We start from the raw sequence: 24,331 nt of genomic DNA on the forward strand, positions 1-24,331 counted from the left end.
GAACAAAGACATCAATGTCAAGTTGAGGCAGGGATTGAGTCGAGTACACCTTTAAACTTTGATTTTAGTGTGGTAGCAGTCTGTACAAAATGCAAATGCTAATTTCTAATGGCGTTTGTGATTTGTGTCTTTTTTCTTTTGTCTTTTTGCATTTATGCGGTGATGTAGAAATAAAAATGCAAAAGTAAAGTTACCATAGCCACAATTCCTCACATTGTCATCAATAATGAAAGCTATTAATTGTTCAAAAATATGGCAATGAATTTAGTTGTTACTGACTGATAAACTGTGCAAAGCCTAACATAAGCCTAGCATAATTTCTACTCATTAAAACCGTCAGAAAAGCAACAATATATCATAGAAACTACTATAACAACACAATGAGACGGTTTTGTATTCATGTTCAGGTTGTTTATGAAGTATTGTTGTGTAAATCAAAACAAAAAGACAGCAAATGCATTCAACAGTAATTCATCAAAATAAGAGCAAACATGATTGTAGGGTGCTTGTAAAATCAAAAAAGTTGCATTGAAGGCACTATCAGTTCAACTTCTCTTGGTCATTCCGCTGGAAATGTTAAGCCTGCTGTGACCAAATCAAAGATCAGTCTAACCCTGTATATTTTAATCTTTTCGCCGTTACGTACCTCAGTTTCCTTTCCTCATCAAAAGGCAGTTTGGTCACGACCCACGTCACCATCTCTGTGATAAAAGTGGAGAACATCTCAGTGGGATAAAAAGGTATTCACGCACCAAAGGATGCAATGGTTCCATCAGATATATGCCGTTTGGTCCGAAATTGCATCACTGCACATGAATGCAGCTAATGTATGAACTTTTTTTAGACAATTTCACCCTCTGTAATTTGTAAACATGTTACTAGTACATTGAGGAGTGCAAAAACAAAACTATGATAGTTCAGGGTTTGAGGTGTAGTTGTGAAGTATTGACACGTTCTCAGAATCAGCTTGAGTAAGAACACAAGGTGAAACTGATTTTAGCCACTTACCAAAATGTTCACCTAATAAAGTCTAGGCCAAACCAAGTCTAAGATAATTTAAGAATGTGTTTGCCTCTCTATCTTTCCATTAGACAGACTTTTTCAACTGATACTGAAGTTTGTGTTGCTTTAAAAACTGCCCAATGTCCATAGAAAAAAACCCAGTGATTTTACATCACAGCACACAGGAGTTATTAACCAACTGCTACCTCCACCAGTAAGTTTAAATGTATTATTTTGAGACTTTGTTCATTGAAATCCTTTCTTTGGATTTTCAGAGGTGCCACAAACGTACCAAACTATGCAGTAGACAAGCAGCCACGTTAAAAACACATACTTCATCTTTGGGCTATGGTGTGGGAGGGTTTATGGTTTAAAAATATTACATTTCCAGTAAGAAAAGAATGTCAACCAGTGAGATAAAGAGCCTATGTATTAATACATCATACAAACACACTTCAAAAAACCTGACCATCTTTAAAAATGTTGCACTTGTTGAGGTTTTCTGCTTTTCTCTCACGGATCCAAACACATAACTCAATAATTGAGTTGAGTTTGGGTTTAGACATTGACTAAACAGTTCAGCCTGACATAGGAAAAATTCTTTCTCAGAGCTCAGACTGACGGTTTATCCCCATTTAGGTTCCTCAGCAGCTGCACAGCAAAAAAAATGTCTTCACACATTCCTGGAATAAACTCCACCGTCTAGCCTGAAAAAGGCTTTTCTGTACTCAATCTACAGAAAACACTGACGCACATGAACAAAGAATCCAGCATTCATCAGTGCAATTTAGTGTTTCCCCCTGTTTCCCAGTGTATACAACTTCTAATGAGAGTTTTTGTTAATGCAGCCCTTATCACCATTTTATGGCTCCACAATCAGTTCACTTTGGGGTAGATCTTCTCATAGAAGAAGTTCTGGCCCAGGACATAAAGTTCTCCGTCTTTTTCCCGGACGGCGTGGGCTCGTACAAACTGGAACTGCTCGAGAGCAAATTCGTAAAACTCATTTTCGAGTTTCCAGATGCCAGACTGCTGCAGCTTGGCTATCGTCTCTTTGGTGGGAAGCTTCTTCTCAGTGGTCTTTCGCAGATGGGACTTCTTTCCTGAAGAGACACACAACAGTTAAAGAGGCCATAGCATGGTCCTATCTCACTTATATGTGAGATATGGAGGTGTACTTACAAACATGAAGTAGTTTTTATGGTCAAAAACTTCCTAGTCACTACAAACGCGCAGATGTAAATGTCTCATCACTGACACTCTCGTCAGCTGCGCTGTTTCAGACCAAAACCACACCCGCAGAACACGGACTGTCTTGTGATTGGCCAGTTACCTGGAAGTGACGTAATTGGCACGTCAGCTCTCAGACCTGCAGCTCCGCCTCTGGAAAGGCGGATGCACCGCTAGCAATTATCAAAACATTGAGTAATGCCGTCGTCACGACCCCTCACAGTTTGATCCGGAGTCTGAGCCAGAGTCAGAAGACACTGTGACAAGTGAAAGACTGCTGCAGGACGCCTGTAACTTGGATAACGTTGTGGTTACCAAGATGATAAACACACATGCAAATGAAACACAACGTAACGTGTAGCTTAGCCTGTAGCCGGCTATTGCTAATGCTAAACGACAAAACAAGCACACAAAGATAGTTTTACGGTTTGTAAAAATTGTAATATACGTATTGTTGACACTGCTCCTTCCTTTAGGTGAAGTTTGGTGCTGTGTACTGCTTTATATTGCTACTTTCAACCATAGAAGAAGAAGAAGAAATACCCTCGTTGTAGCTGCTGAGCGTATCGGTTGTACGGAGCTCAGCAGCTACAACGAGAATAGTTCTTATTCTTCTTCTAAGGTTGAAAGTACGTCACCGGATGTGCCTGGACTCTAGTGCCTGGACTAGGAGGCGCTGCTGTTTAGAGGAGTGGTGAAATTGGTCAGTGACGTAACTAGTCAACTGAAGTGCCGTTCCGCTTCGTAGAGCTCAGGAAAACAATCAAACCCTGCGGTCTCAGCAGTGGCTAAACTCATTGTTATGGACATTTAGGGCTTCATAAATGAGGTAATGACGCAGATACACACAAAAACGCAGCGTTAATTGGCACTTCCGGGCTATGTCCTCTTTAAATTTCAAGATGGCGCTGCACGAGCAGCTGCTGCTTACAACGGCTCTCCCTTCTTTCTTACTTTTTCTCGTTTTTTCTCCTTTTTTCTGGCGTGTTTCACGCTTTTTCTTTAAAATGGTCAAATCCTGCTGCCACCACGCGCACAATGAGACCACTTTCATTACTTTTGCATTTTGTTTAATGCTCTTCTCGGCACTTTTGGGAACTCCGTCGGCAGACACGCTCAGCGGATCCGTGGTTTACACCAGGGATCAGCTGTTGGTGTTGCGCAACACCGCTCTCTCTCTCAGCGCGGAATGGACGATTCCAACGGTTTTAAAGAGGAAGAGACGGGGCTGCAGAGCGGGTCGGAGGAAACAGGAGAGGAAACGTAGGTTCCGTCCTTTTATCCCATCTATCATCATGGGAAATGTCCGCTCCCTCGTGAACAAAACGGACGAGCTCGCGGCGCTGACCCGGCACCAGAGGGACTTCAGGGAGAGCAGCCTGCTGTGCTTCACGGAGACCTGGCTGACGGAGATGACACCGGACTCGGTCGTTTCCCTGGAGGGGTTTAAGACGGTACGTGCGGACCGGAATGTGGCTGGGAAGAGGAGAGGCGGAGGAGTGGCGGTGTTCGTTAACGAGAGATGGTGCGACCCCGCGCACGTCTCCATCAAAGAACAAGTTTGCACAAAGGACATTGAGTTTGTTGCGGTGGGCATCCGCCCGTATTACATCCCGAGGGAGTTCTCACATGTGATTGTGTATACAGTCTACATCCCTCCCTCAGCCGATGCAGCCGCAGCATGTGAGAGGCTGCACAGCTCAGTGTCAGCACTGCAAACTGAACACCCAAACTCTCTCCTGCTCATAAATGGTGATTTCAACCATGCCTCGCTTTCCCCCTTTTTCCCCACGTTCACACAGTACGTGAAGTGCCACACCCGGGAGAACAAGACGCTGGACCTTTTATATGCAAATATAAAGGGTGCGTACACCTCCGTCCCCCTCCCCCCACTCGGCCGCTCTGATCACAACCTGATACGTCTGCGACCTGAATACACACCCGTGGTGAGGAGGCAGCCCGCACAGAAAAGAACTGTAATGATGTGGAATGAAGAAGCCAAGGAGAGGTTGAGAGACTGCTTCGAGACAACAATCTGGGAGACTTTCTCTGATGGAGATAACATCGACGGCTTCAATGACTGTTTCACACATTATATAAAATTCTGTGAGGAGAACGTCGCACCAACCCGCAGGGTGCGGTGCTTTGCCAACACCAAGCCATGGGTGACCCCTCAACTTCAAGTTCTGCTGAACAAGAAGAAGAGGGTGTTTGCTTCAGGGAGCAGAGAGGAGCTGAAAAAAGTCCAGCGGGAGCTCAAGCAGGCGATCAGGAAGGCCAAGGACGTCTACAAGAGGAAACTGGAGGAGCAGATGGGACAGAGCAAAGCGAGGGATGTGTGGAGAGGCCTGAAGAACATCACAGGTCATGGACAGAGTGGAGCCAGAGTCACAGCAGGGGGGGACCAGCGATGGGCCACTGAACTGAATCAATACTTCAACCGATTCGACCAGGGCCCCCCTCCCCTCTCCACCTCTACCCCCCACTCCTCGCACGCCTGCTCTCCAGCGGCTACAGCCACCATCCTCCAACCGTCCTCACCTCCAAAACACCTCACTCCAACACCCCACCCCCCACAGCCCCAGCTGCCCACCCCCCCTCAATCCCCCCCCTCAATCCCCCCCCCCTCTCTGTGACAACTGAGCAGGTGAGGAGAGAACTGAGGCGACTGAAGATCAGGAAAGCTGTGGGACCAGATGGGATCAGCCCCAGACTGCTCAGGGACTGTGCTGACCAACTCTGTGAGGTGGTCGCGCACATCTTCAACCTGAGCCTCAGACTGGAGAAGGTCCCGGTCCTGTGGAAGACCTCCTGTGTGGTTCCAGTTCCTAAGACAGCGCACGCAAAGGAGCCGAGCCACTTCAGACCCGTCGCCCTGACCTCTCATCTGATGAAGACCATGGAGAGGCTGGTCCTCAGACATCTGCGCATGGTGGTGAGCCCCGTGATGGACCCGCTGCAGTTCGCCTACAGGCCGAAGATCGGGGTGGATGACGCCGTCATCTACCTGCAGCACCGGGCACTGACTCACCTGGAGGTCGCCGGGAGCGCTGTGAGAGTCATGTTCTTTGACTTCTCCAGCGCTTTCAACACCATCCAACCGGCGCTGCTGCGGAGGAAGATGGAGGACGTAGGAGTGGGGACACAGCTGGCTGCATGGACCACCGACTACCTCACCAACAGGCCGCAGTATGTGAGGCTGCAGGACTGCAGGTCTGAGGTGGCCATCTGCAGCATCGGGGCTCCCCAGGGGACGGTGCTCTCACCGTTCCTCTTCTCCCTCTACACCTCAGACTACACCTACAACTCCAGCAGCTGTCACCTCCAGAAGTTCTCCGATGACTCAGCCATTGTTGGCTGCGTGTCTGAGGGGGACGAGCTGGAGTACAGGTCGGTCATCAAAAACTTCGTGGACTGGTGTGAGAGCAACTTCTTGTGCTTGAACACCGGAAAGACGAGGGAGATGGTGATCGACTTCCGGAGAAAGACCCCACCACACCCACCGGTGAGCATCCAGGGCTCGGACATCGAGCTGGTGGATAACTTTAAGTACCTGGGTGTTCACCTCAATAACAAACTGAACTGGACCACTCACATCGACGCCCTCTACAAAAAGGGTCAAAGTCGCCTCCACCTCCTGAGGAGACTGAGGTCCTTTGGAGTGTGCAGACCTCTACTCCGCACTTTCTTTGACTCTGTGGTGGCCTCTGCCATCCACTATGCTGTGGTTTGCTGGGGAGCGGGCAGCACGGACCGGGACAGGAAGAAACTGAACAGGCTGGTCAGGAGGGCCGGCTCTGTCCTGGGCTGCTCGCTGGAATCGGTGGAGGAGGTGGGACAGAGGAGGACGTTATCCAGACTGTCCTCCATCATGGAGAACACACTCCACCCACTGCACCTGACTGTGGAGGGGCTTGGCAGCTCCTTCAGCGGCAGGCTCCGGCACCCTCAGTGTAGGACAGAGCGCTACCGAAAGTCCTTCATCCCCACTGCTGTTCGGATATTTAACTCCTCTTAAATGTCCACTCACTTTCCCTGATAATACTCTATATTAGAGTGTAATTTTATCTTTTTTACTTTTTATCTTTTGGTAATTTTTGTCTTACTATTGTATTGTATTGTATTTTTATTTTATCTTATTTTTATTTTTATTCTATATTTTTATTCTTATTTTTACCTTTATTCTATTCTCACCTTTCTTAACTGAGCTGTTGTGAATGTGTGTTTCCCCCCTGGGGGAGGAATAAAGTCATTCAATTCAATTCAATTCAATTCAATAAAGGCTTTTATTACAGTGGAAATGAAGCATAGATCTATGACTCAGATGCGTTTAGTTTTGATCTTGGACAATATTAAGTAGAATAATCAACGGTTTCTCATTGCAAAATTGTAAGTCACTTTGTTGCCAGGGGGGCAGCCATATTTAATTACTGACAACACAAGTTACCGTGATATATAAATATAGAAGACATTGGCTACCGTAGCTGAAAAAGCTACTGCGTTTAGAGTAGTAGTACAGCTGCTGAAGTCAACCCCCGTTGCAACGGTCTGGCAACAATAACCGCAAATACCAAACACAGATGCCACTTTGTCAGGCTACAGTAGTTGCTAACATTAAACACTGATACCAGAGCGTTTAGCTACATTAGTTGCTGCCATCAAAAAGGGATGCTTATGTTAAACAGAAAGTCAAGACATCTTGGTATTACGAGTGCAAACTGAACTGTAAAAAAACAACCCATTCAATACACAAGCGGGCGTAAACCGCATTATTTTGGTACATTAAATGTGTATATATTCTCTACAAATAGATTATGTATGGATTGGATTGCAACCGTGTTTATGCACGACTTATTCTTTCCCATGTTCATGAACACACCACTAGCTGTCCAATATAGGAATGATGCGTCACACAATGTTAGGGGCGCTGTAAACAAAACGGAAGCCAAACAATACAGCGTTAGTGTCGGCAGAGAACAGTGATTGGAGGAAGGAAACAAACGTTTAAGGCTGCACTGACATCTATTAAATCAGCTGTGTGGCTCCACTAGCGTCAACTGTGGCAGCAACGGAGCGAAGCTCGTCAAAAAAACGTGAATGCCCATTCACGGCAATGTCAAACACTGACGCAACTATGTCTGGCTACAGTGGCTGCCGACGTTGGTGTCTGGAAAGCTACTGTAGCTGAGATTGGAACAGCACCCTGCGCAACCCTCATGTGGAGGATAAAGTGGTAGAAGACAGATGGATGGATACTGGAAAGCAGAGAAATAGAGCTTTGCACCGATATCCTTGTCATTACGGTAGCCCCCAGGACTTCCATGGAGCGACTGTTCAGTCACAGACAAGATTCACCAGTGCGTCACATGTTTGTAAGTAAGCTTCTCAGTACCGTATTCCTGAACTGTTGAATACCTCCCAGATATCGAAAGTGAGTTATCTTGGAAAAAGAGGCATAAAAGGGCAGAAGCACTCACTCACTGCACATTTTTTACTACAGCCATAAAATCTAAATAAATCCAGGCGGCCTGATTGTCATGATGTCATCAGAGGGTTAAAGAGCAGCATGAATGCTATGTACCCGATTTGTAAAGCTCAGTAGCTCCCCTGAAGAATCGCGGCAGTGTTGCTTCCAGGATCATGATAAAGTCCTCCAGCTCCTCAGTTACTCCAACCAGCAGATACTCGTTCACCAGGTTGTATTTAGCCTGTTCCAGAGCCCACTGACTGCCTGCGTTCCTGCACAGAATCATCAAAAAATTAATATTGATATTTGTGTAAGTTTCACATCATAATTTGCAAATGAATACAAGGTGCACTCTCCTTTTATGCACAACAACACAAAAGGTGCCGTCCACTCACCAGCACTCTGACTGGTGCCCGCAGAAGAAGGGAATCTGCAGCCAGAGTTTCTCAGGGGCACAGTCAGATCCTCCTGATGACACACACTCGTCAAAGGTCTGAAAGACAAAAGCAAACATGTGGTTTTATAAACCACACACATGCAGCCATCAAACAACATTTGAACCCGATTTGAAAAGACTCTGACAGACTCTGTCAGACTCGTCAGAAAGAAAAACATTACAGTGATAAATAGAGGACACAAGCTAAACCGTCAAAACATGAAAGCATCAGAAATGCAGACCAAATGTGGTTTATTTTTCAACATTCCCTGTGGTATACACCAGGAGTGCCCAACCAGTCGATCGCGGTCTACTGGTAGATCGCGGACTGATCCCAAGTCGACCGCGAGGGGTGTTGGAATAAATATAATTAAAATATATATATATATATATATATATATATATATATATATATATACGCGCCACAAACGTCCGGGACTTGAAAGCACAGCTTGCCGCACGGCAGTCAATCTTCACCAAGCCGAAGACCCAGGGTAACGCCGCAACTATTGCTTCCTAGCGCGTTAGTCACGTCCTTGCTAAGCACAAGAAGCCATTCAAAGACGGCGATATGGTGAAGGAAGCCTTTCTCGAGGCAGCGGATAGTCTTTTTGCCAACTTAAAAAATAAAAGAGATCTTGAAGGCCATTACATAAGTACAACTCTCCCGACAGGCAGAGAAGCAGAGGCAGAGAGAGAGAGAGAGAGAGAGAGAGAGAGAGAGAGAGAGAGAGACAGGCAGAGAAGCAGAGACAGAGAGAGGGACAGGCAGAGAAGCAGAGACAGAGAGAGAGGGACAGGCAGAGAGAGAGACAGACAGAGAGAGAGGGCAAGGCACTCCCTGTATATTTTTTATATTATATCCACCTGTTTTGTATCCGTTTTATTATTGTGTTTGGTTCATATTAAGGTCAGTTACACACACATTGTCCCTCATGCACACCTTACACTACTGACTGCACTGATATTCACACTATATGTATATACATGTCATTTAGCAGACGCTTTTATCCAAAGCGACTTACAATGGAATTGAGTACAATCAGCCAGGGGTGGAGTTGAACTTGTGACCATTGCGAATGATGTCTTTCGCACAAAAGGTACCGGTCTTAACCACTGAGCCACTCCACCCCCTATTATTACATATACTTACTATATGTAATAGTAGTATTACATATAGTAAGTATAGTAATTATGTAGTAAATATTTAGCTGTTCATTTCGTGATTTGACTTTTGTTCAATAAATTACTTTGTTATTCCTTAAAGTGGTGTATCTCGCATATTTGTCATGCCTTTAGAGTCAGGGTGTGACAGAGGTTAGTTACTGCATGCTGGAAACGATGCGTGTGGGTTTGCAATGTTGACAATGGACTGGTAGATCTCGGGAGGTTAGCTACTTGAAAAGTAGATCTTGGGTCAAAAAAGTTGGGCACCCCTGGTCTACACACTCCTTCTACTGGAATTGCAGCAGTTGGAAGCCCTTAGTCTAGTGGTGTCAAACTGGCCCACCACTTAATATCATGTTATACTGAAAACATGACCCCCGACCTCCTCTTTCATGTAAGCACAACACGTGAGGCCGAGGCACAGCTGCCAGCTAAATGATAGAATATAGACACAATATAATACAAAAACATTTGGTTGTAATTATCCCATTATTAGACGTAAATTACATAAAAATAAGCTTGTTTGGTGGGTGTTGTAATTACAGTTGTCCACATTGTTTCCTAAATTTTTAATTTATAATGATTTCTAATTTTAGATATTATTAGATTCATTTTGCATCATACATATTTTTAATGTGATTTATACATATTCCACATTTACTTTGAAATTCTGCACAATATCATCACGAATATCTAAAATTGGAATATTGTGTTAATTTTATATTATTGCCCGCCTGCCCAACAGTTTTTTGCACCCACTTTTTTTTTCTAGTCCAGCCACCTCTTGACCAGATTCAATGCTCATTGACCCCAAGATCATTTGAGTTTGACACCCCTGGTATACACTACTGGTCAAAAGTTTTAGAACACCCCAATTTTTCCAGTTTTTTATTGAAATTCAAGCCATTCAAGTCCAATGAATAGCTTGAAATGGTACAAAGGTAAGTAGGCACCCCTTGTGAACTGCTAGGTTAAAAAAAAAAAAAGGTAAGGTTACCCAAAACTGAAAAATAATATACATTTCAGAATGGCCTTTTTCAGGGAACAAGAAATGGGTTAACAACTTAGAGCTGTTCTGCAGCAATGGAGGTTGATCAAGCCTTGAAAGTTGGTTCTACCAATTCCTACAGGTGTTCCAACTTTTCTTTTTTTTTTTTTTTTTTTTTAAACTTTATTTTTCATTCAATAAAACAAGAACAAAACACAAATACAGGGGGTAGACACTACTATCTTGCATAGAGATGCCATTTTGTCCATCTTGCAGTACATAACTCTGATTTCATCCGTAGTCTATAGGTCATTTGCTCCATTGATCGAATTTCTTCAACAATATCTAGCCAGTGGCTCAATCCAGGTGGTTCAGTTTTCAGCCAACTTCTTGTAATGGCTTTCTTAGCCGCAAGGGATAGGATCTTGAACAGATACACATCATTTTTAGCTATTACCCCATCTGGTATCAGTCCCAGGTACATATGCCTGATGTCATCAGGGATATTATAACCAAAAATTTCCCCCACGATCCTCAGAACCCCGTCCCAAAAGGATCGTATTTTCATACAGGACCAGAATATATGAGAGTGACTGGCATTCAATTGCCCACATTGTCTCCAACAGAATTGTTGTTGACCCAATTGTTTATGTTTAATTTGCGGTGTAATAAAAAAACGTGTTATGTTCTTCCAACCAAACTCCCTCCATCTCTTTGAACTTGTGGATGTGTGTTGGGTCTTGTAAATGGAATGCCAGTCACTCTCAGACAACTCAATGTTAAACTCTTTTTCCCATTTCTCTTTTATATACAATGTATTCCTTCCTTGTTGTTTCATTAATCCTCTATACAGTTTAGAGACTATTTTTGAAGGAGTTTGTTTATATGCACCTGTCAACACCTCAATCACATCATTCCCTTCCAATGAGAGGTCTTTCTTGATTTCTGTCTCATATAAGTGTCTTAATTGAAGAAATCTGTAAAAATCTCTGTTGTCCAATCCGAACTCAACCTTAAGTTGACCAAATGATTTAAAATGTTGCTTATCTATGAGTGTACATATAGCTGTTATTCCTTTGTCTCTCCACTTTTTAAAGGTTTTGTCTATTACACCTGGTCTGAACCTGGTGTGAGAAGGCCAGATCAACAGCTTACAGTCACCTGTTAACTTGAATTTTTTAACGACGTCATACCATATTTCGAACGATCCTCTCAAAATTGAGTTTTCAACCTTAAGATCCATATGATCTTTTCCACCTAACATTGACTGTGGGGGGGCCCGACCCAGGTTCATCTCAATGTCCTTCCATCTGGCTTGATAACACGAAGAGCACCAATAGACAACATATCTTAACTGTGCAGCATAGTAATAATCTCTGAGACTTGGCAATGCCAATCCTCCATTTTCTTTGTCTAGTTGAAGGGTCTTGAATCGTATCCTCGGTCTGGCACCTGCCCAGATGAACCTGGAAATTAGCTTGTCCCATGCTGAGAATTGAGAATCTGGTACTTTAACTGGGAGAGATAAAAAAAGGTACAACAACCTGGGTAAAAGATTCATCTTGATCACCTCAATTCTTGAGCTGAAATCCATCACTAACAATGACCACTTTGCTATATCTTTTTGAATTTTATCGTTAATTAGCCTGTAATTCGTCTCATAAATTGTGCTATATTCCTGAGTTATTATCACTCCTAAGTATTTTATTGACTTAGAATTCCAATTTAAATTATATCTCTTCCTGATTTCTTGGCTTGAAATTAAAGGATAAAACCTGAGTTTTTGACATATTCAATTTGTAACCCGACATCAATCCATATTCTTCCATTATCTTTAATAATATGATAAACGTTGTGTTTGGATCTTGAAGAAAGGTAATTATATCGTCAGCAAATAGTCCTATTTTGTGTTCATCTCCTGCCATCGTGATTCCTGTCAACTTATCTTCTTGTCTGATTAGTTGAGCAAGTGGCTCTATGAAAATTGCGAAGAGGGCAGGACTAGCACAACAACCTTGTCGTGTCCCTCTGTAGAGTTTAAAAGTGCCCGTCAGATGCCCGTTAATTTTAACTCTGGCTAATGGGTCAGTATACAATGCCTTTATGCAATTTATGAATTTATTATTGAATCCCATCCTTTCCAGTACTTTATACAAAAAAGCCCAGCTGACCCTATCAAACGCTTTTTCAGCATCTAAGCTGATCAGTGCAGCGCTTGTATGGTGTTTATTAACATGTTCTATAATATGAAGTGTGCGCCTGATGTTGTCCTGTGTTTGCCGTCCCTTTACAAAACCTGTCTGGTCCTCGTGTATCAGGTCAGGCAAAAAACGTTCCAGTCTTTTAGTGATAATGGATGTAAACAGTTTATAATCTACGTTTAGAATAGATATTGGGCGGTATGACTCGCAGTATTCTTTATTTTTCCCCTCTTTCGGAATGACAGATATCACAGCATCTCTCCAGGAAGGAGGGGCTATCGCCTTCTCAAGCGTCCAATTAAATGATTCTAATAGTACCGGGGCAAGGGCTTCTTTGAATTTTTTGTACCATTCATTTGGATAGCCGTCACTTCCAGGGCTCTTATTAGTCGCCAGTCTACCTATGGCTTTATCCAATTCATCTTTTGTAATAGGGGCAGTCAAATATCCATTTTGCTCTAAGCCTATTGAGGGGAGGTCCAATGAGATGAGGAATTGCTTGATTTTCTCATCGTCAACTTTCTCAGGCTGTGAATACAAGGTCTCATAGTAGTTTTTAAAGATTGTATGGATTTCTTCTGGGTCATATTTCAATGTATTTGTTGAGGGGTCCCTAATCTTATTAATTGAATTTGTTATTTGTTGCGTCCTAAGGCGCCTCGCCAATATTCGAGCGGCCCTTGGGCCTGATTCATAGAAAGTTTGCTTCACGGATCTCAGTTTATTTTCTATTTCATTGTTAATTAAGTTCTCAATTTGTTTCCTCTTTTCTTTAATCTGGTTACCCATTATATCTTTATTGACATTTTTGGGTTGTTGTTTCTCTAGGTTTTCCAATTCCTCCTCTAATTGATCATATTTTGATCTCCAGATTTTCCTTAGGTGAGCTGTCCGTGATATTAGCTTCCCTCTCATAACTGCTTTGATTGTGTCCCAAAGAATAGTTGGGTCGACCTGGTCGTCCTTATTATCATTTATACATTCACCAATTTCTTTTGTAATTTCTTCCACTGTGGATTTATTATTCAAAATTCCTATATTCAGCCTCCATAGTGTATTCCTTGGCCTGTTGTTTAAATGTAAACTAAGGTAAACCATGCTGTGATCTGATATATCTGCCGTTCCAATTGTGCACTCTTGTACCCTGTGTCTATCAATGCTATTCATCAGGAAAAAGTCTAGCCTAGAGTGTACTTTATGTGTGGCTGAATAGTGGGTAAATTCCCTATCACTTGTATGAATACTTCTCCAGACATCAAACAAGCCTACCTCTCTTATCAGGATTTTTAGGTCTTTTGATTTTGAGGATCCAAGTCTGCTTGTGCTTGTCGTGTCTAGTCGATGGTTCAAAATTGTATTCCAATCTCCCGAACAGACCAGGATTCCCTCACTCTCAGAAATAATTAAATCAAATAGTTTCCTAAAAAAGGATCTGTCCCTCTCTGGAGGAGCATAAACGTTCACAAATGTGACCAAAACACTGTCAATCCTGCCCTTGATTATTATATATCTACCTTCATCATCTCTTTTTTCTCCAAGCAGCTCAAAGTTTAAAGAATTAGATATCATTATTACAACCCCTCTCCTCCTACTATTTTTACATGAACTATAATATGTGTTGGTGTACCCGAACTTTCTTAGCTTCTCATGTTCCGGTTTTGACATGTGTGTCTCTTGTAAAAATACCACTTGGGACTTATCTTTCCTAATTTTTGCTAGGACCCTACTCCTCTTGATCGGGTTACTCAAGCCATTAACATTCAGAGAGGCAATTTTCAAATTCTGTGACATCACTTAAACATAGAAAAATGTGAATTACTTTGTAGCAGTGTAAACCCCTGATAACACAAACAATAACAAAGACAGAACAATGTCAACTGAACACAGTGAAAAACAGACCTCCAAACTAGGAGGAGAAAACTCCTCACCAAGACCCCGTTGGTGGGTCGAGGGTAGATCCTATCACTAAGACAGGGCCCTAAGTGTAGGGTGGCTAGGCCAAACCTTTCCATCCTAAAGTCCAACGTAAACTATTTCGACACTCCCAGACAGTTATTGTCACTATACCCTAAATGAAGCCAGAAATGAGTCCAATTCAAATCTTGTGTTCCAGACTCGTAGTGACAGTGATGAATTCTATTTCTTCATTTTACCTCCCTTGCGCTGGAGATCATCTCTCTGAGCATCGGTGTGATCACTCTGGAAACCCTGAAGCTTAGATCGTGCTCTCTGGGCAACGTCGTCCTCAGCCTCATAACGACCCGGTACCTTCTGCCATGATCCCAGCAGCTTTCCCAGGTGCGTTCCCCAGTCAGTCTCACCTTCGGTCGACGTCGCCTCCTCCACTGTGATTCCTCGTCTCCTCAGCTCCACTCTCGCCTCTTCTGCGCTGTTATAAAATCGGGCTCCTGTCTCCCAGTGGATGCGCATGTTCACATTTGGTGTTTGGAAGCGAACTCCTTTCACTTTCAGAGCCTTTTTGATCCCGTTATACTCTTTACGTTTCTTGACCACCTCAGCAGTGTAATCGTGATCGAAATAAATGGTCTTATTATTCAGCTGGATCTTTTCCTTCTTTGTTTTATTCCATGCCTCCTTCAAAACCAATTCTTTGGTTGCGAATTCCTGGAAATGTAATATGAATGCTCTCGGGGGTTTGTCGGGAGCGGACCTCCGAGGTCCAGATCTGTGTGCGCGCTGAATATTTAACTCCATGTCAGCCGGGATCGGCAACTTGCTTCGGAGGAGCGCTTCGACAAACTCCGGCACCGAGTCTTCTCCCTCTTCTCCTTCTGCCACTCCGAAGATGCGGATGTTATTGCGTCTGGAGCGTGACTCTAGATCGTTTAATTTAAGTCGCAGCGCTTTTTGCTGTTTCAGGCAAGAGCTCAGAGCCTCGGTCGCTTCAGCAGCCCATCTCTCAACCGTCTCCACCCTGGTCTCCGCCTCGTCCACCCGGTCCGCTAAGCCGTGAACTTCTGCTCCGAGTGTGTCCAGTTTATCATTTATTTCTTGTCCGAGATGACTGAATTCTTGTCGCAAAGTGTTGTTATCGCCTCGTAGGTCAGTTTTGAGGTCGTTAATCGCCTGAATTATGTCTGCTGGCGCCATGACGGTCGGATCGACTTTACCGCTGCTGTCTCTGGCAGTCGTCGTGTTTTTCTGCTTTGCGGGCTCCTTATCGTCGACTTTTTGGCTTCTAAGTGATCTTCCCCAATCCATCTATCTTTATTTTCAGCCAAAACTGAATTAAATGTAAACTTGGGGTTAAATTGCGATTTGTCTGGGAGAGCGATCTCACGTGCGTCCGACTACTCCATGCGTCAAACCGGAAGCCCCGTTCCAACTTTTCTTTATTACTTACAACCCCCTCTGTCTGCATAAAAGTGTTGGAACACCATAACCTTGTGAGCATCATTTGAACAGTATTGTACTGCAGAAAGTAGTGTGTTACCATAAAAATGGCAAAAAAAAGGCAATTAACAATGGAAGAGAGACAGACCATCATAACACTTCAAAATGTAGGGTTTTCCTACAGAGAAATTGCGAAGAAAGTCAAGGTGTCAGTCAGTACAGTTTCCTTCACCATCAAAACGCACTCAGAAACTGTGAGAAACTCTGACAGGAAGAGGTCTGGCAGACCCAAAGCCACAACAGAATCAAAAGACAAGTTTCTGAGAGTCAACAGCTTGCATGATAGGCGGCTCACAAGACAACAGCTTCAAGCACAGCTTAAAAGTGGTCATAGTAAGCAAGTCTCAGTTTCAACTGTGAAGAGAAGACTTCGAGTTGCAGGTTTGAACGGTCGAGTTGCAGCAAGAAAGCTATTGCTAAGACGTCAGAGTACGAAGAAGAGGCTTGCCTGGGCCATGAAACACCGCCAATGGACTACTGAAGACTGGAAGAAGGTGTTATGGACTGATGAATCAAAGTTTGAAATCTTCGGTTCATCACGCAGGAGTTTCGTACGCCGTTGAGTAGGCAAAAGGATGGTGCCTCAGTGTGTGACATCAACTGTCAAACATGGAGGAGGAAGCGTGATGGTCTGGGGCTGTTTTTCTGGATCCAGGGTCGGTGACTTGTACAGAGTGAGAGGCACCCTGAACCAAAATGGCTACCACAGCATTCTGCATCGCCATGCAGTACCCTCTGGTATGTGCCTAGTTGGTCAGGGGTTCATCCTACAGCAAGATAATGACCCAAAACATATGTCCAAGCTATGCCAGAACTACCTCAGGAAAAAAGAACAAGATGGTCAGCTTGAAAACATGGAGTGGCCAGCACAGTCTCCAGACTTAAACCCCATTGAGCTGGTTTGGGATGAACTGGACAGAAGAGTGAAAGCAAAGCAACCTACAAGTCCCACACATTTATGGGAACTTCTGCAACAGAGTTATATGTTTGATTTCCATTGTAGAAAGAATGCCACGAGTGCGTTCAGCTGCCAAAGGTGGCTACTTTGATGAGTCAAAATATAGAACACATTTTGGTTTATAAATTGATTCCATGATTTCTTTTTTGACCTCAATTGTTTATTTGTTTTATGCTTTCATTTCAGAGTACAATGAGACATTAAAATGCATCATTTTCAATGAAAAACTGGAAAAATTGGGGTGTTCCAAAACTTTTGACCGGTAGTGTACATGCTCTCGGTATAATTGTTTTATCAACAATCTCTGCTGCTACCTGTATACATGACAATGTACTACTATAAACATGACACAACTGAATTAGAACTGTCTTGTCTAAGCGTATAACTTGATACAATTGTTGTGTTTCTGCTCCTTCTTCTGTCTCTACCTCACCTCCCGGTTTCCTTCCTCTCCTCTATCCCCCATTTTTCGTTTCACCCCAACCAGTCGTGGCGGATGCTGCACATTTTTGAGTCTGGTTCTGTCAGAGAGTTCCTTCTCATGTTTTCTCTCCACTGACGCCTAGTGCCATGCTCACTCTATGGTTTGGTTTCTCTGCTCTCTATAATGTTGTAAAGGTTTCTGAAAAAAAGTCCTCAACAGCACATATGACCTCATCATAAGTCGAATCCTGCTTCCCAGCCAAGTAGTTTTTTATGTTGGCGAACAGAAAACCAGGAGAAGAAGAAAAATTTACCTTTTTGTCTCCTTGTTTTCTTCGTCGAAGGCCTGGTCTGTAGTCGTCCCCAAAACGCAGGAAGTAGTAGTAGGACACCAGCCGCTCTATCGGGTCTCGCACCACATTTATGTACATCGGTTTTCCTTTCACACCGTATCTACACATAAAGTAAATAATTTATATATGATGTACTTCTCAGTGTGAGTGACAGAAAGAAAACAGGCTGAGAAAATACAGGAAAGATGTGTTGTTAAGGGTGCAGCCACTCAGCAGTGGAAGCAGGAACCAGCTGCTAAGACGATTTTCTTCATTAATTAACCTGTGAATTATTGTCTTAATTGATAAAAATTGTTTTTTTTTTTAAAATGACAACTTCCTCAAACATCTTGTTTTGTCCACACAACAAAGACATTCAGTTCACTGTCAGAAAGGAACCAAGAAACCAGACCATGTTCATATTTAAGAAGCTGAAATCATTTAAAAAGACCAAGACTAACTGAACTGGATCTCAGTCTCAAAAACATTTGCACTATTAGGGTAATTACCCGTGATAAGAGAAGTGATAGTGACTGTGGAGATACGAACAACAGCTATTAATCATCACTAAAGCACACGTTAGCGGTCAATACGTGAGCCTCCTTTGAGCCGCTCAGCTGTTTGTAACTAACCTGGATAGTAATGGTATTACAGAAAATGAAATGCCTTACTTTGAGAAGTCCAGATAAGCCACATGGCCGTGGTAGAAGCCAGGCTTCATCACTCGCCACGTGGTAACGTTCCTGACAAAGCGAACCTGTGGCCAAAGATAATGGAAACAAATTATTAAGAGGAAGAAAAACTGCAAGAGATGGGACACAAAAGCACATAAAACCGCACATGACTCATAAACAGAGAAGTTAAAGGGGATCCTTGAGTTGAAGACATTTATATTTAAGTCAACTGTCCCTATTCTAAACCAGGCTGTAGTCAGCCTTTGAGACATTTAGGCGGCATTAAACATCTCCATTCTCATTTACAAAACACAAACTCTGCTAATGATACACCTGCAGTCTTGTTTTTCCAGAGCTGAAAAATTTAATTATTTGAAAGTGCTGCATTCTCTATTTTAATTAAAAGAAAAAAATAATTTCAATTTCATTCTTCTATGTTCAACAGCAATTTTCATTTTAAAAAGTGTAATATACATACATTTCTGGAAAAATTTACATCTGTAAGCTGTCATCTTTGCATTATAAGAGTTTATATGTTGATGGTATACCACTTGTTATGTCATATGGCAATGTTCCATGTTTTAATAGATGCCATTTCTGTCATTGAAGACCTTTTAAAAACGTTTTTAGGGACATGAAAGTTTTGCACATCGACCAATTGGAGAGAGTGAAGCTGGGTGGTGCCTTGCTCAGGTACACTCCAGCCCTTGACCCGTCTTTGGATTTGAACCAGTGAACCTCTGGCTACAAGTGTTTTTTTAAGTGGAAATATCGACACTACTACTCACTTACCGAGGTTAAAGGAAAGAATGTATATGTAACGTGTGTTGTGACTTGTTATGTCGTCAATAAATTCAGATAAACGCAGTTTCCTTGGGAGCTTCTGCTAGCCACACTTTATTGTTTGTTTACATCCTAGCATGTCATGACGTACTTCCTATTTCCGGTGTATCAAAATAAAGGTCAGTAGCATTAAATATTACAACGTGCACACTATGTCCGAGGAAAATGAGTTTATCCACGTCAACCTCGAGCAACTCTAACTTAATGAAGCATTTGTGTGTATTGGTTTAGTTCTTGAATGCAAAGTGTGTGAATATTGTTTTTTTTCAATATTTAATTTTGTTACTTTACTGAATATTTAAGAGTTGGATAGTGCCCTGTTTATTGTGTAATGGTATACAGATACAGAGATTTGCACTACTGAAAGGCCACATTTTTCCTTTGTTTCTCTTTACCCAAGTTAACATTTGTGTGTCAATTGTGCCCTTCAATTCAAAGTTCAAATAAATACCAAATGCTCTAAAATACTGTACATAGGGGTTTTATTCTTCATTCAGGTATTATAAACATCTTTGACCTATAGAATGTTAAACAATGTAATAGTGTTATAGAACATAAAAAATAATGTCAGTTACTTTGCTGAGTAACTAATTACTTTTACAATGTGGTAACTGAGTTACCAACTCAATTACTTTTTGGGAGAAGTAATTTGTAACTATAACTAATTACATTTTTAAAGTAAGATGCCCAACACTGATTATAATAAAACAGATCATGTGCTGTAATAAAAGTAATAAACTCTGTTGCTCTGGTTTACCCTGCAGTGTGTGAATGCATGGCTCCATCTTCTCACCTGGTCCTGTAAAGACATGACAGGGTTGTTTTTGGTCGTGTTGATGTGCAGGACGTGGAAGTGATTCTTCCCACACAGGTCGTAGGCGATGTTGGTGAAGGACGTGCTCGCGGTCTTGGGCACTCTGTTGTAGATGATGACCATGTCGTCTTTTGCTGCCTGCGCGGAGAAATCCCGCCCCAGGCCTTCGCTGTGACGCTGCTCGACTTCAGCCACCTCGTGTCTGGCAATGGCTTGTTCTGAAGAGGCAGAAAAATATCAGGTTGACCTTTAATGATCAGACACACAGCTGAGTATATCCCTTAAAAAAAAAAAAGAGTCAATTATTTAGAATTTTGATTCATTACGTTGGGTTTAAGGCAAATATTTCTGCAGTAAACTTCACTTTATATGATTATGAGGCCAGAGTTTTTCTCAGCTGTTGGATTTTAATGAGTAAAAACACCACAATAAAGACAAAGACTGCAGGTATGTCAAAAATGAACAAGTGGTTTTAAACTGAAGACCAGCGTGGCCTGTTAGCATGTCTTCATTAAGGAAAACAACAGAATCCTTGAAAACAACAACATTAAAACCACTAATTAAGCTTTTAATGACACTTTTGACAGGCGGCATAATTAAAGGTTTTCTGGCTTCTTTTCTGCTCCACATTGCTAATTAAACTCATTACAGGAGAATCTCTGGTGTCACTTCTTTCAGCCTTTCAGTGTCTGGCACCACGAGGTAACACAATACTGTAAAGGTCGGCAGTCAGTGCACAAAACACCTCACAGTGAAAATTGGTATTTGATGATTTGGCCCTCTCATGGTGTTACTACTGCTCATCAAATTTCCATATTGTGAGTGCCTTCTTTTTTCTGTTTTTACACCGGTCTTGCTGCTATATTTTGTTATCTTATGTTAATTTATACATAGTCATAGTTTCTGAAAAAAATGTAAACAACATTTCTTATTCTTATTTTATTGTTAATATTTCTATTTTCTCTTTTAAAATTGTTATTTATTTATTTGTATTTTGCACCAAGGGAGTGGCACCCAAATTTCGTTGTCCACAAAATAACGACAATAAAGGCTATTCTATTCTATCTGGTTCAGAAAAGGAATTAAAGGCTCTATTCTTACCATTAAAGGTCATTTCAGTCACAACATAAACTTGCATAATGTTGCTTTGACCTACTTGCCGCTGACAATGTTTAATTATTGCTACAAGCCGGATTTAAAGTAAAACCACTTCTATAATTTTCAAAAAAGCTAAGAAAACCATGCATGAGGGACAAAAAACTAAAAATATTAATTTTTGAAACAAAACTAATGTATTTTCCATTAGTGACTGTTTACATATGTTCTGTACTGCAACTGCTTCTGTGCATATATATTCATATACTACACATTTTAATCATTTTACGCAATTTTATATAGCAGTCTATAGCCTTTTTTCATGTTACTAATAGTCTGCCTCTGTAGCTCTCAGTACCAAAGCAGTGCAACTTACAACATCAGTGAGTTGGGCTAAAATGTGGAGCTATACAGTATTTGGAGACACACTGTGCCATTTATAAAACCTTTGTTTTATTTTACTTAGTTTCAGGTATAGTCAGGTACGTGTGGTTTTTTTTTCTCTGGTTTCTCCGGCTTCCTCCCACAGTCCAAAAACATGCAATATGGGGATTAGGTAAATTGGTCACTCTAAATCAGTGATTCTCAATTATTTTCTGTCATCCACTGTATGAGTTGTACTGCGCTGCCTCTGTTGTGTCTGCACTCCAGAGCCCTTGTATATTATATTACTATTACCTAATATTTATATTTTCAATATAAATATATAATATTATATGTAATATAAACTAATACTATTTTGGATGGGGGGGAAATGTTTTGGAGACTCAGCTAGTTTCTGAGGAGAAAAATGTGATAAGTAAATAATAAAATTGCTTAAGTTACTTAAATACAAAAGTACAAACATGCCCTCTCCTGGCAATCTTTGAAGTGCCAGCCAAATATACTCTTTATAGTGCTAAAGACAGGGATATTTTTGACTTGTTCTCTCTTTTGGCACATTGCAGAATTCTTCTAGCATGGAAATGCCATACCCTCTCAGTCTTGATATGGACTCAGGGATTCTAAGCATCAATTTTATTAATACGTCTTTTAACAATCTCTCTGTGATGCCATTAGACTCACCTGTTTGCTATATTATTATTATAATAATAATAATAATAATAATAACAACAACAATAATAATGACTTAGCTATTCCTGGACCTTTATCTATTCTTTGGCCTAAATACACCACATTGTAGGTGTACATCAACATCTTATCTAAATGACTATAAAGGCTATCTTCATATAAGATGTCTGTAATTTGTGAAGAATGTGGGGAAATGTACGTCTCTGATACGATTAATTTTACAAATGAATTACTCTATTTATAGCTTGTTGTGCAACTACTTGGCAAGTATCCTGATGATGTTTGTGTTAATTTAAATAATCCATACTCAGTGAGAGATTTGCTCTTGTTTGGGTGTAAAACCTCATAGATAAAATCACCAAACACATCTCAAACATTTACACACACATTAAGTTACCATAGCAACACAAAGTTTTGATTTCATGTTTACAGAGTTTTTTTTCTTACCCAGTTTTGTTCGTGACTCTTCCAGATTCTGGATCTGGTTCTCGATGAACAGCATCGCTACTGCAAACAACAACACCGCCACAAGCTGCGTCTTTGGTGGCATCATGATCCTTAAAAGACCCATCAATCAATCAAATCAACAAGTCATTGGATCAATCGGCCAAGTGGACCGTGGCGTGTCCCGGGTGCTAACGGCTAAATCAGCGGCGCAGCTGCTCAGTTTTCCTTGGTTGACTTAAACTTGGCTCAGCTTTAGTTTAATTAAAGATCTCAAACTAACGTTAGCTGTTTCGCGCCATCGGTGTTGAAAGCTATTAACTCCGTGTTAGCCAAACAAATTCGTACGAGCTAGCTTTTCCATTGACATCATGGAGCCACGTAAAGCCCCTGCACACGTCTTTTAAACATGAAGACTGCGGTCACTGTGAGTTTTTGAATCCACACGCACTCCACGAATTTTCATCCACTTCCACTGATGAGATAAAAGTGAAATAAAAACAGTAAAAGCGACTTTAAACCACCGTTGTCAGCTGTGGAGCAGCAGCTGTTCGTTACCACAGCTAAACACCATCACTTTGCGTTTACTGTGGGATCTAACAACCAGTGGTAAAGATGCACGGCGCCATCTGCTGGACCGGAGGGTGTTACCACTAAAAAAAATATATATATATATACATGTATATATATATGTATAATTAAAATTAAAATGTATGTGTGCAACTGTATAATAATACTATATAATAACGATGATCATCATCGTTGTTATTATTAATAAAAGATTTAAAGACAAGTTATTATAGACAGGTCTCACTAGCCACTTTTTAAGGTACAGGGGTAGTTTAACTCAGCATCTCTTAGCCACTAGGTGGAGCTATAGGTCTAAGAAACAACACAAGACAACTTTATTTATCTCTATGGGGCAATTCTAGATGGGAAATCAGATACATAGTTATGTGAATCAGATAAATAGTTCAGACAAATTAACTTTTTTCTAATGACAAATCAAAAGAAAAAGCACACGATTACACCTACTACATAAGAGTACACAACAGGAACAAGACATTTCACCGCACATTGTACTGTGTATGATTGCATATGTATCTTAATCTAAATCTGAGAAGAAAATGTTGAACATGTAATCATTCATTTATTTCAGCTAAACATTTAATTGTGGTTTCATGACTGATGTGGAACAGCAAAATTAATTATTATGCGACACTGCATCTGATTATCTGTGATGCATCTAAAAAATATCTATGTATTTACAAAAGCAACACTATTATTTACTTGAACTGAGTTGTGAGCCAAAATATTGATATGTAGGACTGACATATCCTGCATATTCACTGTAACACCACATGTAATGTAACACATGTAAACACTACATACCTTTAAACAAATATTTACTTTTCGACAATCTGTAAGACAATTGGTCAATTAATCGCTCTCTCTTTTGGTGCGATCAAATGTCCACTTAAATGCCTTTAATGTTCTTATCAATAAAAGTGTCTTCAAGTGGCCTGGGAAATTTAAACATACGCCACAAGGATTGAAAACTGTGTCTCTGTACAGACGAGTGAACCAGATTCACATGAGATTCATTCAGTTAAACAAAGCAATGTGATAACTCAATTTAGTATTTATCGTAGGAAGGCTGTAGGGCCGGAGATAACAGGCAAGAACCACAGATAAACTGATGACCGCTGCATCCAGTAATAGGATAAACAACACAATCAACATCATGGGTGTGTGGTAAATTTGTTAAGAAG

The 24,331-nt window shown here is 41.4% G+C and overlaps 1 protein-coding gene across 3 annotated transcripts; it reads right to left on the reverse strand.

The window, feature by feature from the left end:
• Positions 1-389: 389 nt before the first annotated feature.
• Positions 390-23,140, reverse strand: LOC131465365 (heparan sulfate 2-O-sulfotransferase 1-like). 3 transcript variants are annotated; one of them, XM_058637975.1, is made up of 8 exons: positions 22,563-23,140; positions 19,929-20,167; positions 18,290-18,375; positions 17,601-17,739; positions 8,095-8,192; positions 7,814-7,971; positions 2,454-2,520; positions 2,018-2,105 (listed from the first exon to the last, which is right to left on the reverse strand). In XM_058637975.1, exons 1-7 carry the CDS (start codon positions 22,684-22,686, stop codon positions 2,480-2,482), a joined length of 885 nt encoding a protein of 294 aa, XP_058493958.1. In that variant the 5' UTR covers positions 22,687-23,140; the 3' UTR covers positions 2,018-2,105; positions 2,454-2,479. The 3 variants fall into 3 exon arrangements, with proteins under 3 accessions (XP_058493956.1, XP_058493957.1, XP_058493958.1); XM_058637973.1 differs by lacking the exon at positions 2,454-2,520 and having other exon boundaries at positions 390-2,105; XM_058637974.1 differs by having other exon boundaries at positions 1,964-2,520.
• Positions 23,141-24,331: the final 1,191 nt, after the last annotated feature.

Source organism: Solea solea, chromosome 9 (genome assembly GCF_958295425.1).
Source record: "Solea solea chromosome 9, fSolSol10.1, whole genome shotgun sequence".
NCBI classification, from domain to species: Eukaryota; Metazoa; Chordata; class Actinopteri; order Pleuronectiformes; family Soleidae; genus Solea; species Solea solea.